The sequence below is a fragment of the Calonectris borealis genome, chromosome 3, assembly GCF_964195595.1.
Source record: "Calonectris borealis chromosome 3, bCalBor7.hap1.2, whole genome shotgun sequence".
NCBI classification, from domain to species: Eukaryota; Metazoa; Chordata; class Aves; order Procellariiformes; family Procellariidae; genus Calonectris; species Calonectris borealis.
In genome coordinates, this window is record NC_134314.1 from 122,939,910 (window position 1) to 122,953,738 (window position 13,829).

Below are 13,829 nucleotides of genomic sequence, written 5' to 3' on the forward strand. Positions count from 1 at the left end.
GTTATGCACTCCTGTCTGTCCCCAATTTTTCTGACAGCCCTAACCCTGGTATAAAAGTATAGCAGAAGAAACCCTGGAGGAGAAAAGGAGGTAGAGTAATTTTCAAAAAAACTCTGTAGGCGCAGTGAAACTGTGCATAAAATTGTTAAATGACTCAGAATGCATGGTAAGTAATACGTATGTTATATATAAAGCAATAAAACAAACTACATAACATCCTATGTGTCACCTTTTTATTGTTTTCTTGCTCAGAATCTTCAACAGCCTAAGGGAAAAAAATATATATACATTACCCAAAGAAAAAGAAATAGGAAACACTCACAGTAAGAAGAAAAAAAATCCTCAAAAAGTTAATGCATTTAGCAAAAAGTATACCCTTTTCCACCTTGCTGTGAGGCTCACCTGTCCCATATATTTGCAAAAATTTGCAGTTTCTTTCAAATCTGGGTACACAAGATATTAAATTCAACACCTGGCTAGCAATGGGAATAGGAGGGAGGATGCCAGACAGTTAAGCCCAAACCAGTGCTATCACTAGATGCTGGGGACAGGAAGTTTCAGAGAAGAACAAAAGAATGACACAGCCAGACAACACAAAAGATCATCTATCTGGATATGCAAACTGCCCAGGCTCTGAGAACTTAAGGGTTAAGACTGCTGTAAACTGTGCTTTAAATGTCCACATTTGGAAAAAGCCTATCTCAAGATGTTATTTGCAATGGGACAGTCTGCCGTCTGTCTTCAATTCCAAGCTGCCACTACTGAGAATCTTAGACAGATAAATGTTGACTTGGCACTGAATGTACATTCCTAAACAATACAGATCAAGTCACTGATCAGCAAAGAAGCAGAGAAGTTACCCAAGGGCATATGCTGAGGATGAGTGACTAATCAAAAAAAAATAAACCAACCCCCAAAACACACAGGTAGTTAAGGACCAGCTGACTTACTAAGTGAAACCAGCCCTAGAGCAAAGAAGTTAAACAATACTTCAGTGGGAGGATTCACACAAGTCCTGAAGAAGCAAAGACGTTGATTTGAAGAGATACCAAGAAGGCAGGTCTGATGTCTCGGTGATACTGCTAGAGACATACCGCCAAGGGCAATCTGTGCTATGAAAGATTTTCCATACCTATACTTCTATCTGGAGTAAGATCCAAAGGTAGTCAGGCAGGAGAGAAGAAGTGGCCAAAATACTTGAGTGACAAAGGAGCATGATCTGATATAAAGTACCCTAGCACTCACATGTGGTTTTTTCCTGTAGCAAGCAGCAATAATGCCTTCAGTGCCAGAGCAGGCTTAGTTTTAATTCCAATATTCTGTATATAATTACTGTTAAGTAATATTCAAGTTACCGAGCACAGACTGATCAACTGTACTAAATCAGGTATGAGTGGAATGAAGTCCACTCTTACCCTGTCTGCCAGCTGGCTCTCTGGTATAGCCCCACTGCCATACCACCCCACTGAGGAATCACTGTCCTATTTTGCCTTGATTGCTATAGGTGGAAGGGAGAATCTACCCTAAGAGTTAACATTAAAAAATGACCCAGGGAATCCCTGTAACAAAGGCACAGGATGCAGCCTTGCAAAAAAATCGTTGAGCAAGGGTTCTGCAACTGAGATGCAAAGTAAAATATCAGAGGCAGGAGCAGGAAACTGCTTGCTGCCTTTAATTAGTATTTTTGATCAAATCCTCCACTTGTATACTGTTTCCCTACACACTGAGTCTGTTTCCTCAATGAGTATTCTACCTGAACAAGCAGAGAGTATTTTCAGCTACAAAATTTTGTCGTCTTGTGAACCTAAAGATTAGGAACCTGGTGAAGATCTCAGGTTTGACTCTTCTGACAACATGTGCTGTGATGCTTCCACAAAACAGAGTGTCTTTTACACCCACCTCCACAGAAAGCTTCCAAAGTAATATATGTAGGAAGCAATCCCACCTTTTTGACACTGATGGCAACAGCTTCTTTTTGACTGTAATCATCTACAGTAAGGTCACTTCCAAATTTGTACTCTGGATGAGCTTCTTCTTCCTGGTCAGCTGCACAGAAAAGAAAAAGGATCAGTGCAAAAAACACAGCAACTGCTGGTTTTGTGTGAGCCATGAAACAAATGGCAGAGTTTTTTTTAAAACAGAAATAAAATCCAGGGTATTAGATTTCCAAGCATTAGTAGTAAATTACAGCTAAGGCCTGAGATTCTTGCAGCTCTGACATGGTTAGTACGAGAAATTTTATTTACTGTGTTTTTGAAGGAATCAGTAATTTGCTTAGCAAAAGTATAAAAAAAATCCAATAGGCTTGGGGAAATAACAAGAAATGAAGACAGAGTTCTTTAAATAAAGATGTAAAAAGTTGCTGGTGTCCAGGCTTCTCATGTGCATTGTTAGAGTCTCCTTATGTGCCCCTACTATAGGGAATCATTTTCATTTGTTTTTAAAGTGATTTTACTGTTAGCTCCCAGTGTACTCAAAGAAGCTAAAAAGGCCTCTTACAAACACAAAACCACTAATCACATTATTCATATGGATTTAAACAATAATTTTAGAAAATACTTATTTGAGCCTCTTGGTAGTCTAGCACATAATTAATAACACAGCACAATAAGAACACTATTAGAAATAAGCATTCTAATGGAAATCGGCCTACAAAACAACAGAATCTCCTCTTGTGCCTCTCGATCACCCGAAGAAGATACTGAGAGGCCTCTCCAAAAAATTGTTGTACTTCAGTCTTTTTAGCATTGCAAGGACGGATACGAAGATTTGGATCACAAAGAATATCTTTCACGAGGACCTCTACTGACTGCAATAGCAGTGGCTTTGTGCTAGTTAAAAAAAAAAAAAAAAAGGAAAAAAAAAAATCAAGGAGAGGACCAAGGGGTAGGCTAAAGCTGGGATGTTCCGTATGACATAGGTCACAGGCCAGTACCTTGGTTCAGACACTTGCCCGCAATGATGATTTACCTCTTCTGAAGGTGGACATTTAAAACAGACAAGGTGAATCACACCCTAGAGATGTCTATTCTTCTCTGTTGGCCATAAACACATTCCACATCACTGGCTCAGATCTAGATGTTTACACTGAAGATATCTGAAGTTTGGCAAGAAAAATCCTATCCCTCATTTTAGCCTTATAAAGTATAATGCAATAATCCAATCTGATGTTGACACAAGTATTAAAAATAGTGACAAAAATCTGTTTTCAAAGCAAAGATCACAGCTTCCTAGACTCTCATACACGCACACATATACACACAGTGAAAATCTGACTCGGTTGCTGCTCCAATATGACTTCCGAACAGTAAGTTAGAATTACCACTAGTACCACCAACTGAGCTCACATTCCTACCACAGCCTGCCACAGAGCCAGTAGCAGCTGTGGTATGTATCTGAGATGAGACGGTAAGGCTGGAGGTCTGTATAAATGGTCCTGCACTGAGCCCAGACTTTATGCTGCTGTCACAGACTGCGGGCATGTGGATCACGTGCATACTAGCTGCTCATGCCGGCCTACTGATTTACCACAGGCAATGTCTGAGAGCCCTTCGCTATGAAATCCTCACCACTTTCTATTTCTTCTTCATTATCATCTTCTAGGATATTTACAGGAGCAGCAGTTTCCCCAGCCTCCATCATCTTTTTCAGAGCATCAAGCTGTTCTGTTAATAAGAAAAATAAAAATAAATTAGTCATGACATGAACAGTTTGTAGCACAAAGAAATACATGAGAACAATCATAAATGATTCTCTGATCCCAAGAGCTACTTTTATTTAATGAGTTCTCTAAGTTTTCAGTTAGCAATAAAATCTTACAGAGTAAGAGCATCATTAGACATACACTGTTGTTAGATCCGAAAAGTGGTCAGTAAGGGCTCACTGGAGTTAAGAAAAATATTTCCATAGACTTCAAAGGTCTTTGGAGCAAGCATATTACTTCTTCAAAGAATAAACAGACAGCTCTCTCTTTGGTGCTTGATCTATGCAAATGGAAGCAAAATGCTTGGCTTTTCAATTGTGTTCCCATGTGCATTTCAGTTAGACAGTATGAACACAGTCATGTATGACTGAAGTCAGTGGAAGGTCTGCATGCTTAGCTTTGAATGGAGAAGGACCAAGGTTTATCACCACAGCCATACTGGAAACTAATATAGCAAGATTATTATTACTGAAAGAAAAGAAATATCAGAACTGGCAACAATAGCAGGAAGAGCAATTTGAAATTCCATTTCATTTTATGCTTATCCTGGAAAAACACAGCAATGCAAACATACTAGTGTAGGCAGAATTTACAAGAGATTCTATCTGTGTTATATTTTAGCTCAACCAGCAATCTGATGAAGTCCCAGGATTACATTTCTAAGGTCTATCTATGCCTATGCTACATGCTGATATCAAGGCTTAGACTCTGGCACTCATATGAAACACAAGGGCAAACAAAGTGTCATTTCCATATAATTCATATTCTTCCAACACTAAAGTACAAGCAATTTGGAAACTTTAGTAACAAAGTCTATTTGTATCTATCTGGACTTTTGTTTAATTTAATACTTGACAAGCTTTACTTACTTTTTTCTACTTCAGGTTTCAGCCTTTTATTCTTTATGAGAATTTTTCTTTTGAGGTCATTAGGAGAAGGTAAGGCTTTACCTGGATCAAGCTGTAAAATAATTTAAAGAAAAGGCTTAGTAACAGCTGTTTGTCCTCTTTGTATCCCTATTTGGGATTTTGACTTTAGGACAGCAATGATAAGGGGCAGTGAACAAGCAGTGCCACCTCAGGCACAACCCTGAGAGGCAGTGTGACTGCAGTAATATTGTCTCCTCTGCTTCTTCCCTATCCCATGGGAAAGCCGTGCTCAGGTAAATGTTGCTGGCTGAAGCCAGCACATTGGTCTCCAGCCTATGCCATCCTCAGCTGCTCTGGCCAAAACATCTCTCTCTCTCTCCTGCCTAGCAGTGGGCATGGATGTGACCTGCAACTCTTCATCAGAGGACCTCCTACTTTCCCTCTCTCCCTGTGGTTCACACACAGTCCAAGTCACAGTTTAGCCCATTATCATTTGATCTCTAAATAAGTCACCTTTTATGGTCCCTTCAAGCTGTAATAATGCAAGTGAAGCAGCCCACACATACTTACAGAGCAGAAATGGGCTGGCACTGGTGAATGGAAAACTACCCAGTCCTTAGCTAGATAATGAGCACTATTTTTGCCAGTAGGGCTACAGGGTCACATCTTCAATATTTGTGAAAGGCAAATGGCAAGTTTCACATACACAAGGAAGTACTACTAAAGGTTTGTTCCAGCTTTGGGAAGGAGAAAAAATATTATTGAGAAAAGAAAAAGTGCAAAATCCTCTGATTTAAGTCCCATCACATCATTGAGGATAAGAAACAGAGATTTGGGTACAGTAATTAGCACCCTCTCCACCTCAGGCTTGCTAAGAATATTATGCAGGGAGTTGCTGGTATAATGGACTGTGTTTTCCAGTGAACCATAAGTGATACAGGAGTAGAAGATATTTCCAGGATTAGTAAAAATTCTTAGAAGAAATATTCAGATATTCTTATCCTTAAATCCAACTCTGAGCTACGCAGAAGCAGCATGCTAGATGAAGAAACAAAAGAACAAAGCACCACGACTTGAAACCAAATAAAAGCAGCAGAGGTGACAAATAACAACCCAGCAAAAAAATCCCAAATCAACCCAACCCAACCTCACAAGAATGGGTGCAAACCTCCTTGCAGGAGGGTAATGATTATCCACAACCACCAGGCTAGCTCAGTCATGGGAGTTTCAGCATGTTTGATGAAGATAAAACACAATTGTTCCTTGGGTTGTAATTCCACTAGATGTCAGTGCCGCAGAGCTCATTTATCCCCAGGCTTCCAGGATGCCAGTCTGCATCCCAAAGCACAGGGCATAGCTGGATGCCCATTTGGACAAATATTTGCTTTTACTTAAAACCAAATCTGCTTCAGCCAGTGCCATGTCTCACTTAAGCCTGCCCTCCTCAGTCAGTCAAGGTATCAGAAACCACATGCTCATAAAATACACGTTTCAAGCTCCTCCTGCCATCTCTGCAACATTTGCTTTGTGCGCAGCTGGGCACTGAATTCACCCATAAGGAGGAATGGACACAAAATGCAGAAGTCTCAGTAGTGCTATAGAGCACAGGCAGCTGAGGCTTAATACTGTGCCCTGAGGTAGCAGCATGGCAGCCTTTGGCCAGCTCAATTTTAGGCTTCCCTGAAAGCTGCTGGAAGCTGTCATTTGTGAGGAATGTGGCAAGGTGCTACACACATTACAGGGGAACACTACAGATTTAGTTCTCTGGGATGCACTTTTCAGGGCAACAACCTGATATTCACCGAGCCTTGTGCGTTGCTGTCCCTGCAACATGCAAGGAAAGCCAAGAAAAGCACAGCTCTAGAGATGACAACGCCAGGAGGCTCCTTTGCAGGGGTCACATGGACAGGAGCTGAAAGATAAGGCAGAGTCCTCTTCGTCGTGGTTCCCCGCAGCACTAAAGAGCATCTGCAGGCTTTGGGCGGCTGCTGGCAGACAGTGAGCACATTGCTCAGGAGAGTAAGGAAGGTCTGGAGGAGTAGCTGCAAGCACTGGGGAACAAGCTATTAAAGTCTCAAATATTGTATTTGTGAAGGAGTGGCTGTTGTTATCTCCTGCCATGCAGGAGGGTGAAGTGCATGCAGATTACAGTGCAATTGGTAGTCCAAATGAGACTGCAGGGGACTCTTGGTGCTTAATTTAATTCTTAAGGCAGTAGTGGGGGCCACCTAGACTGCAGGACCTGATCTGGAGCATGAAGCATGCAAAGTGCAGCTGAAAGAAAAAGGTTTCCTCAGCTGATGCCATGCAATTTATGATAACTAGTTTTCAACAGTGACTGGCAATTTCAGAGTTATGTATGACCTGCAAATACAATGTATGTGGTGTATTTTATGTAGGTGCTGATATTACGTCACACATCAAGGGGATGGATTTCCCCAGGCTGCTCGCCAGAGCCCTGTACAGAAGAGATTAAACAAATCAGATAAGGACAAGGTTGTACCAAAAAGCGTAGTCACCCAAAATCACTAGTCATTTTTGAAAGCACAGGACTGGCAGTGAACAGCACTATAGGTGATATGATCCCAGTTTATCACCTCTTTTAAATACAGCTAATAAAAAAAAAAAAAAAAGACTGGCAGAATATAACATACTGGATGTGTTTCTAGAGGCTGCTTCAACAGGAGATCTCCAAAAAGATCTTCACAGTATTTTGACATCTTGTACTGTTGATATTTGCTGGAAAAGATTATGTTGGTTAATTTTTAAATATAAAAAAGAAATCACTCAGCAAAACAGAATAATACTAAGTAATGTAGATATCCCAAATTATATACTGTCCACTTTCTCTCAACTGAGAAGTATTACTTTACTGTAATTAAATTGCCAATAAAAGTCTATTATCTGACATAGATGAATTTAGTAAGACCAAAAAAGTAGATTAACTGAATCCCACAAAACTTATGGAACATCCAAATATATTTCACAGCTTTACAACAGATAAAAATATTGCCATTATTTAGCTAGATAAAGATTGACTAGTATATTAAAGTACAGTCTCTTCCAAGTGACATTTAGTATACCTGCATATCCCTACACAGTCTACAAGTACACTCAAATTATAGTATGTTTGAGCTATATCATCCCTCTCTCATACATTGCACTATAAAAAAGTAAAAATGGGCACTATATACCTGCAGTGATTTTCAAATGAAAGAATGACAGGATACTCTGATGTAACAAATGCTGTTTCCTTAATGGCTTGAATTACATCCTTTAAAATTCAAAAATAGGATTCAAATTAGAACAGATCAAATTACAATCATAATGAAATAGATTTTTTTTGTTCTCCACCCTGAGAAAGAGAGCTGAGTCTCAAATGTGCCAAATGAAGCCAGAACTAGAACAAACTGTATGCTCATTCTTCCCTGTTTCCCTGCAACAAGCCAGATGCAGCACCCAACAGGTGCTTCACAGCACCTGCAGCAGTGATGGCAGCTTCACCCAGAACCCATCAATGCTACCCCTGGACCTGCTACCAGTCCTCTCTTGCCAGGGAGAATTTCTACTCCCACAATAACTCCTGCACATTTAGGCTGTTTCCACAGCTAAGGAACTTCTCAAACAATGGAGGAAATACTTATTCTGTGGTGCAAAGAGCCACAGGATGTGAAGATATGGGGCAAAAGAAGCAAGCCTGCTTCCTGCAGTTTCTGTGGAAAGGCAGACATAACACAGGGGCATATGATGCGAGTCAGAAATGAGCCCTAAGATCTGGGGACAAGAAACTGTGCCTATGCGATTTGTTAGTCTATCACAAGGGAGCAGCGTCTGGGTGCTGAGGAGGGGAGGGTGCCCTGCATGGATTTTTGTCTGGGGGTTCTACTGGGGCTTCCTACCAGGTGCAGAGGTCAGGCATTTACCTTGAAAAGGATATCTGTACACATTGCTTTTCCATGTGTTATTATTGGTTCTTGATCTTCACCTTTGCCATCCCAACAGTCCAGCTCGACACACCTAAAGACCCAAGAAAAATTGCGTCAGCTTCCTTAGTGTTTCAGTACAGGCGAGCTACTCGGGACAAGTTCTGCGCAGTGATGTTCAGAGCAGTAAGTTACAAAGCAGTTTTGGGCATTACACAATTCCTTTTAAGCTGCACATGTGTAATTTCAGACTGCTTTTATAACTTTGGGTATATTACCTTAAATATTCTATGTGTGGGTCAATATATTTACACATGAACAATAATGTTTTTAGCACTGTAGCACTCTTCTAATTTATTCTCTTACCCAGTTAACAGTGACACATTCCAGTACGTTAAGAAATGAAGCAGGCGACCATAAACTGATTCTCATTTACATATAAACGTCTTAATTACAAAGCAGAAAATCCTCTGAAATTCTTCAGTTGTCATTTTGAGATCAAACTCCTGTTATCTTTCTCACAACCTCTCTCCTGACATCAATTTCTACGTTCCACCTCCTTTCAATATTTTTTTGTGAGAAAAACAGTATCTTAAATATGTAAATTTTCATTTACCACACTAATATATTTATATATTCAATTATGCAATATATCATCACCAAGGTATATTATGTAGGTTTAGAATACTAGTTCCACAAATATTAAAGGCTGTTATCTCCTGCTTCCAACCTGCATCCAGCCAAAAGCACTTGTCTGTACATCTCCACCGAAGACTTGCCACCAAACTGCCTGCCTGTTAAATATGTATTGTGAGAGGAACTGATGAAATAATGAGCCAAAGGATGGTCCATTTCTTGATATAATTCCAAACGGTCTAGGAAAACTGGGGCATTTTCATCTGACATCAAGTATCTGCAAAACCCATCACTTGATATGACACCTAGGAGGAAGAAGAAAGCATGGCAAATTACTACTAGAAATTTATAGTGGACAGGAATCAAACTGTCTCACAGAGCAGGAACCCTAGCACAAAAGCTGTGTTTACACAGGCTTCTGCATGCAAACAGAAGCTCTCCCCTTCCAATGCTCCAAGCTGATGAGCAACTGTGTCCCTGGTGAAAAGTCTGCCACTGTGTTCCCAGATAACAAAAGAAAAAAAATCAGGTGCCCACTGAGCTCAATATCCTGTGTCCAGCACTCACCATAGTAGACCTAAGGCATCAAAGAGGATGTGAAAAAGGCAAATAAGTAGTGACATCTCCTCAGAGTACTCCCAACAATTTTGAGCTCTTGGACTTTGCGAGCCAGAAATTGTGAGCTTGCGTGTACCAGTCTCCTACGGTACTTTTCTCCCCTCTTTCATATTTAGTCCTGCCCTGACTGTGCTACATCGCTGTTAATCAGCTTGCAGCATGTGCAGAGATTGTTCTCTGCTGACAAAAACAAGGGGAGGTGTACCTGAAAACGTTTGCACGTGTTCAGTTGCAAAGCATTAGGAAAATCTAGGATACCTTCAAGTTTACTGTCTGAAATACAGGTCTATTCCTTTATAATGAAAAGCAAGCCATTTTCTACAATGAACGTGGGACGTACAGTAATTCAGAGAACAGAATTCATAACACTTTTCTCTTATTTCTATGCTGTTATACGCTTCATAAAGTATAAAAAAATATAAATCAAGGGATAAATTTTAATGAAAACAGAATAATCAGTACTGCAATATCAGTTTTAAAGTGGCCAAGACTGTAAAATGATCTGGGGTAGGGAAGAAGGGATTACTCACAAGGAGTCATTGCAGAGAATAGTTGGCACTGATTTGGAGATTGCTTTCCCTAAAGTCATGTATGAACACTCAGCTATTGTTAAGGCACAGGCTGCAGCAGTCCTATTTTTATTTTAAGACAACTTTTCTCATACACAGAGAACTCCAGTAATCCTGCTTTTCATTCTGCTCCTAGCTTTCTGAAAAACTCCTCTACTGCAGCTTAAATTTTCTGTGCTTGGTGTCAGCCAGAGGTGAACTGTTCTGGAACGTTTTATTCAAATCCTCTCCGCTGATTCTGACTTTTGGAAGAAGGGGGAAAAAAGGGGGGCGAAAAGGAATTTTCAACTTTAAGAATGTTTTTATTTTGTTGATCACTGAGAACTTAAAAGCAGCAGCACAAAATATCTCGGATGATACGCACTTCTAGTGCATCATCTAGTGGAAAAAAGTCACAGCTGAGCAGGCGTTCTAGACAAACAATGGCTGAGAGTTCAGTAACTTAACAGAGCTCTATGCGCTCAACAGACCAGCCTTTGTATTTTTGACATGCACAGACCAGGTGGAAGAATTTGCTTTTGTAGTGTTCCTGAGCAGACTCTGGTTACTAAACTGCACAGCGTTAACTTGTTCAGACTTTCTGTTACTGAAACATAGCTGAGGAAGAGTCAATTGCTTATTGCTACTGCCTTGTTGTACATCAGCCTTGTTTCTTAAACTACATGATTTAGCAAAAAAAGGCGTTGAGCTTAATTATTTTGCTCAACAGCAAAGTTTTATCTAAGAAGAAGGGGAAAGACACTGTAAAGAACCACCACTGCTGAGAAATTCTTGCCGCCTTTACATGCTAAGGTTAAACATGTTATTACATGAAATCGCCTCCCTATCCTATTGATTGCATTGGGATAAAATCCGCATCAGTGAATACGATCAATGGAGGAACATCGTAGGAGGACACTGCTTCTCTTGTTACTCTCCATAACCCTATCGCTGCAGCAGGTTTACCACATTTATTTAAAACCTGATAGAAATATAAATCAAAGAAAGAAGCTAAATAATTAGCCAAGATTCAATTATTGGCTAAAAGAAAAGGCCAATATCATTTCCTTGCTACAGCTTCATGCTCGGAAAATCCTCTTCTTTGCGAACTACTGAACATTGTTTTCCAGTTTTAGATTAATATCCACCTTCATAAAACACATTTTCACATCTTCCATCCTAAACAGGTGGCAGCTACATTAGTACACCTTCCTCATTTTGGAAAATATGTAAACTACACTGGCATCAAGAGGAATCACAGATGAATGCCTCTTAAAAAAAATAAAAAAGGATAGAGTTGACTAAAATCAAGTAATTAATACTTGGAGAATTCTACTTCATGTAGAGGGGAAGAGAAATAAGCTACACTGCTTGTGAGTGGAAAATCCTCATAACATTTATGAATGACTCCTAGACAAGAGAATTATCTCCCTCTCTCCCGAGTGATTCCTGGAAAGTCCATGTTTTCACAGAACTAAAAGAGCAGTCTATTAACCCAGCGTACAACACAGTGTCTGGAGTAGCATATACAGTACAAGCTCTTCCTCTAGCAGTTTGGTCAAAAGAACTGAAGTACTATAAGGAATGGTGAAAGCTACATATCCAGCTACAGAAGGATTCCTTAAGTTTATAGACTGAGGAAGACAACTGTAAACTCTTCCCAACCACTGGCCCAAAGAAAGTGAAATGGGCAGGTGTTTCTGTGGAAGGCATTGCTGGTGTCAACACTTGTGATCATAAAGCAACATAAGGGCATGCAGGGAACCCAACAAGGCTGCAGCACTGAGCGAGAGCTGCCTCGGGCTTTACTGAAACAGTTTAAGATATTGTCTCTTTCTCTTGTCTGCTTTGCACATCCTTCATCAGCAGGGGCAGCACTAGTGAATGTGTAAAAGCTATTCAGCTTCTCCAGTGCTAGCTTGATACATTAGCCTAAATGTCTAGTGAAAGTGGCTTCCTGTTAAGGATGCCTGAAGGCCTATGGGCTTTGCAAGGCTGCAGTCTCCTCCTCTGCATGCTACCATAACAGTAACTTCCAGCAAAAGGGCAGGGAGGACAGATGGGGATAGCAACACTTTTAATTTCTGCAGTTGATCCCAACACAGCTATTTCAGCAGAATGGATAAGAACTGGGAGCCAAGTTCAACTACTGACACCTCCAACACCCACAGCAGCTCAGGACATGAGCAGTCCAAGAATGGCTTGAAGACACTTCCTGCAATCTTCTTGCTCAGACAGAACATTTTCCAATGCACCCACGTAAAATACCCTATTCTAAGCTAGGCTGCTGCCCTCAAGCAGTATACAGATTATATTATAAGAAGGTGGATGCATATCCAATGGTGCACATGGTAATTTATTTTTTTTATTTTTACACAATACCCGTACAGCTTTGTAGTCTCTCTGAGACTACCTTGGCCATAGCCACATGCATGTTGTCTTGTTGCCAGAAGGAGTGTCCATGTTGTTCCCCATTTACTCAATCCTAGTCTCTCTCATTTTGTATCAGAATGGCTCTTTGTAACCACACTGTAACCTGGATCAGGGAAATAATCCTTCTAAAAAATCACTGGTTTTGAGGGGGAGATATTTTTCAGCAGATCAGTTTCCTGATCTAGTTCACTGTGTGGCCTCACAACTGCTTGCCCCCTGACCACAAGGACTGTAAGCTCCCTTTTAGAAGTTTGGATGCTTTGGAACAAATTCCCCAAATGCCTAAAACCAGTGAATACTGAATTCCCTCCCACATTTACCTTTACTCTTCAAGTCTTCATGTGGCTCATATGTCTCAATTATCTGCATTGCTCTTTTTGTGTCATAAAAGGGAAATAAAATTTCATTGAGCCGAGGATCTCGTTGATGCTAAGGTTAGAAAACAACGGAATTCAGCAAAACAATATAGTGCATGGCTATCATCCAAGAGCATTTCATTACTGCAGATGAGAAAGAAAGAAGTGGACATTTAAAAAAAAAAAAAAAAAGCCCTAAAACTTACAGACTATTCAACAGCAACTTTAGCTTTAGACAGAAAATGACCCTTATCTTTCCTAAGAAACCTAAGAAACTTAGGCAGTTTGATTATAAAAATATTTTAAAAAAACAATCCAGTGCAATCGTATAACTGGTCTTACCCTTGCTTGTTCATGAAAATAATGACTGCACGTGGTATACGTGCAAATGAAATGTTGAAAATAAATAGCTAAATCTCTCTTCTTTGTAAATTCTCTCTCTTCCTAATCTTTTTTGTAGGTCATGTAAACTGACAGACTTGACTGATGGCACTGTAATCACCTCTACAAAAATCCATGTCTTCAGCAATATCTACAGCTAAAGTAAAAATTAAAAGTAAAATAAAGCTATACTATAAATACAGAATTCGAAACCCGAGTTTAGAAATATGCAACTACTGATTATTTTATTTGTGAATCGTGGAAACATTGTGTTACTAACTATTCAAAAAACAATGTAGGTTCTTAGAAGAAATATGCACAACTTAAAAGAGCTTCACAGCATCATCTCTTCAATTCACAGT

At 39.9% G+C, this 13,829-nt stretch overlaps 1 protein-coding gene across 2 annotated transcripts in view; it reads right to left on the bottom strand.

The window, feature by feature from the left end:
• Nucleotides 1-13,829, bottom strand: part of PLCB4 (phospholipase C beta 4) — a 209,215-nt gene that overhangs the window by 50,917 nt on the left and 144,469 nt on the right. For both annotated transcript variants that reach the window (XM_075147727.1, XM_075147728.1), the window contains 9 exons: nt 13,051-13,159; nt 9,226-9,436; nt 8,496-8,589; nt 7,767-7,846; nt 7,227-7,311; nt 4,573-4,663; nt 3,570-3,665; nt 1,946-2,046; nt 230-265 (listed from right to left, as the gene is read on the bottom strand). In XM_075147727.1, coding sequence (XP_075003828.1) covers nt 230-265; nt 1,946-2,046; nt 3,570-3,665; nt 4,573-4,663; nt 7,227-7,311; nt 7,767-7,846; nt 8,496-8,589; nt 9,226-9,436; nt 13,051-13,159 — 903 coding nt within the window. The remainder of the gene's footprint in view (nt 1-229; nt 266-1,945; nt 2,047-3,569; nt 3,666-4,572; nt 4,664-7,226; nt 7,312-7,766; nt 7,847-8,495; nt 8,590-9,225; nt 9,437-13,050; nt 13,160-13,829) is intronic.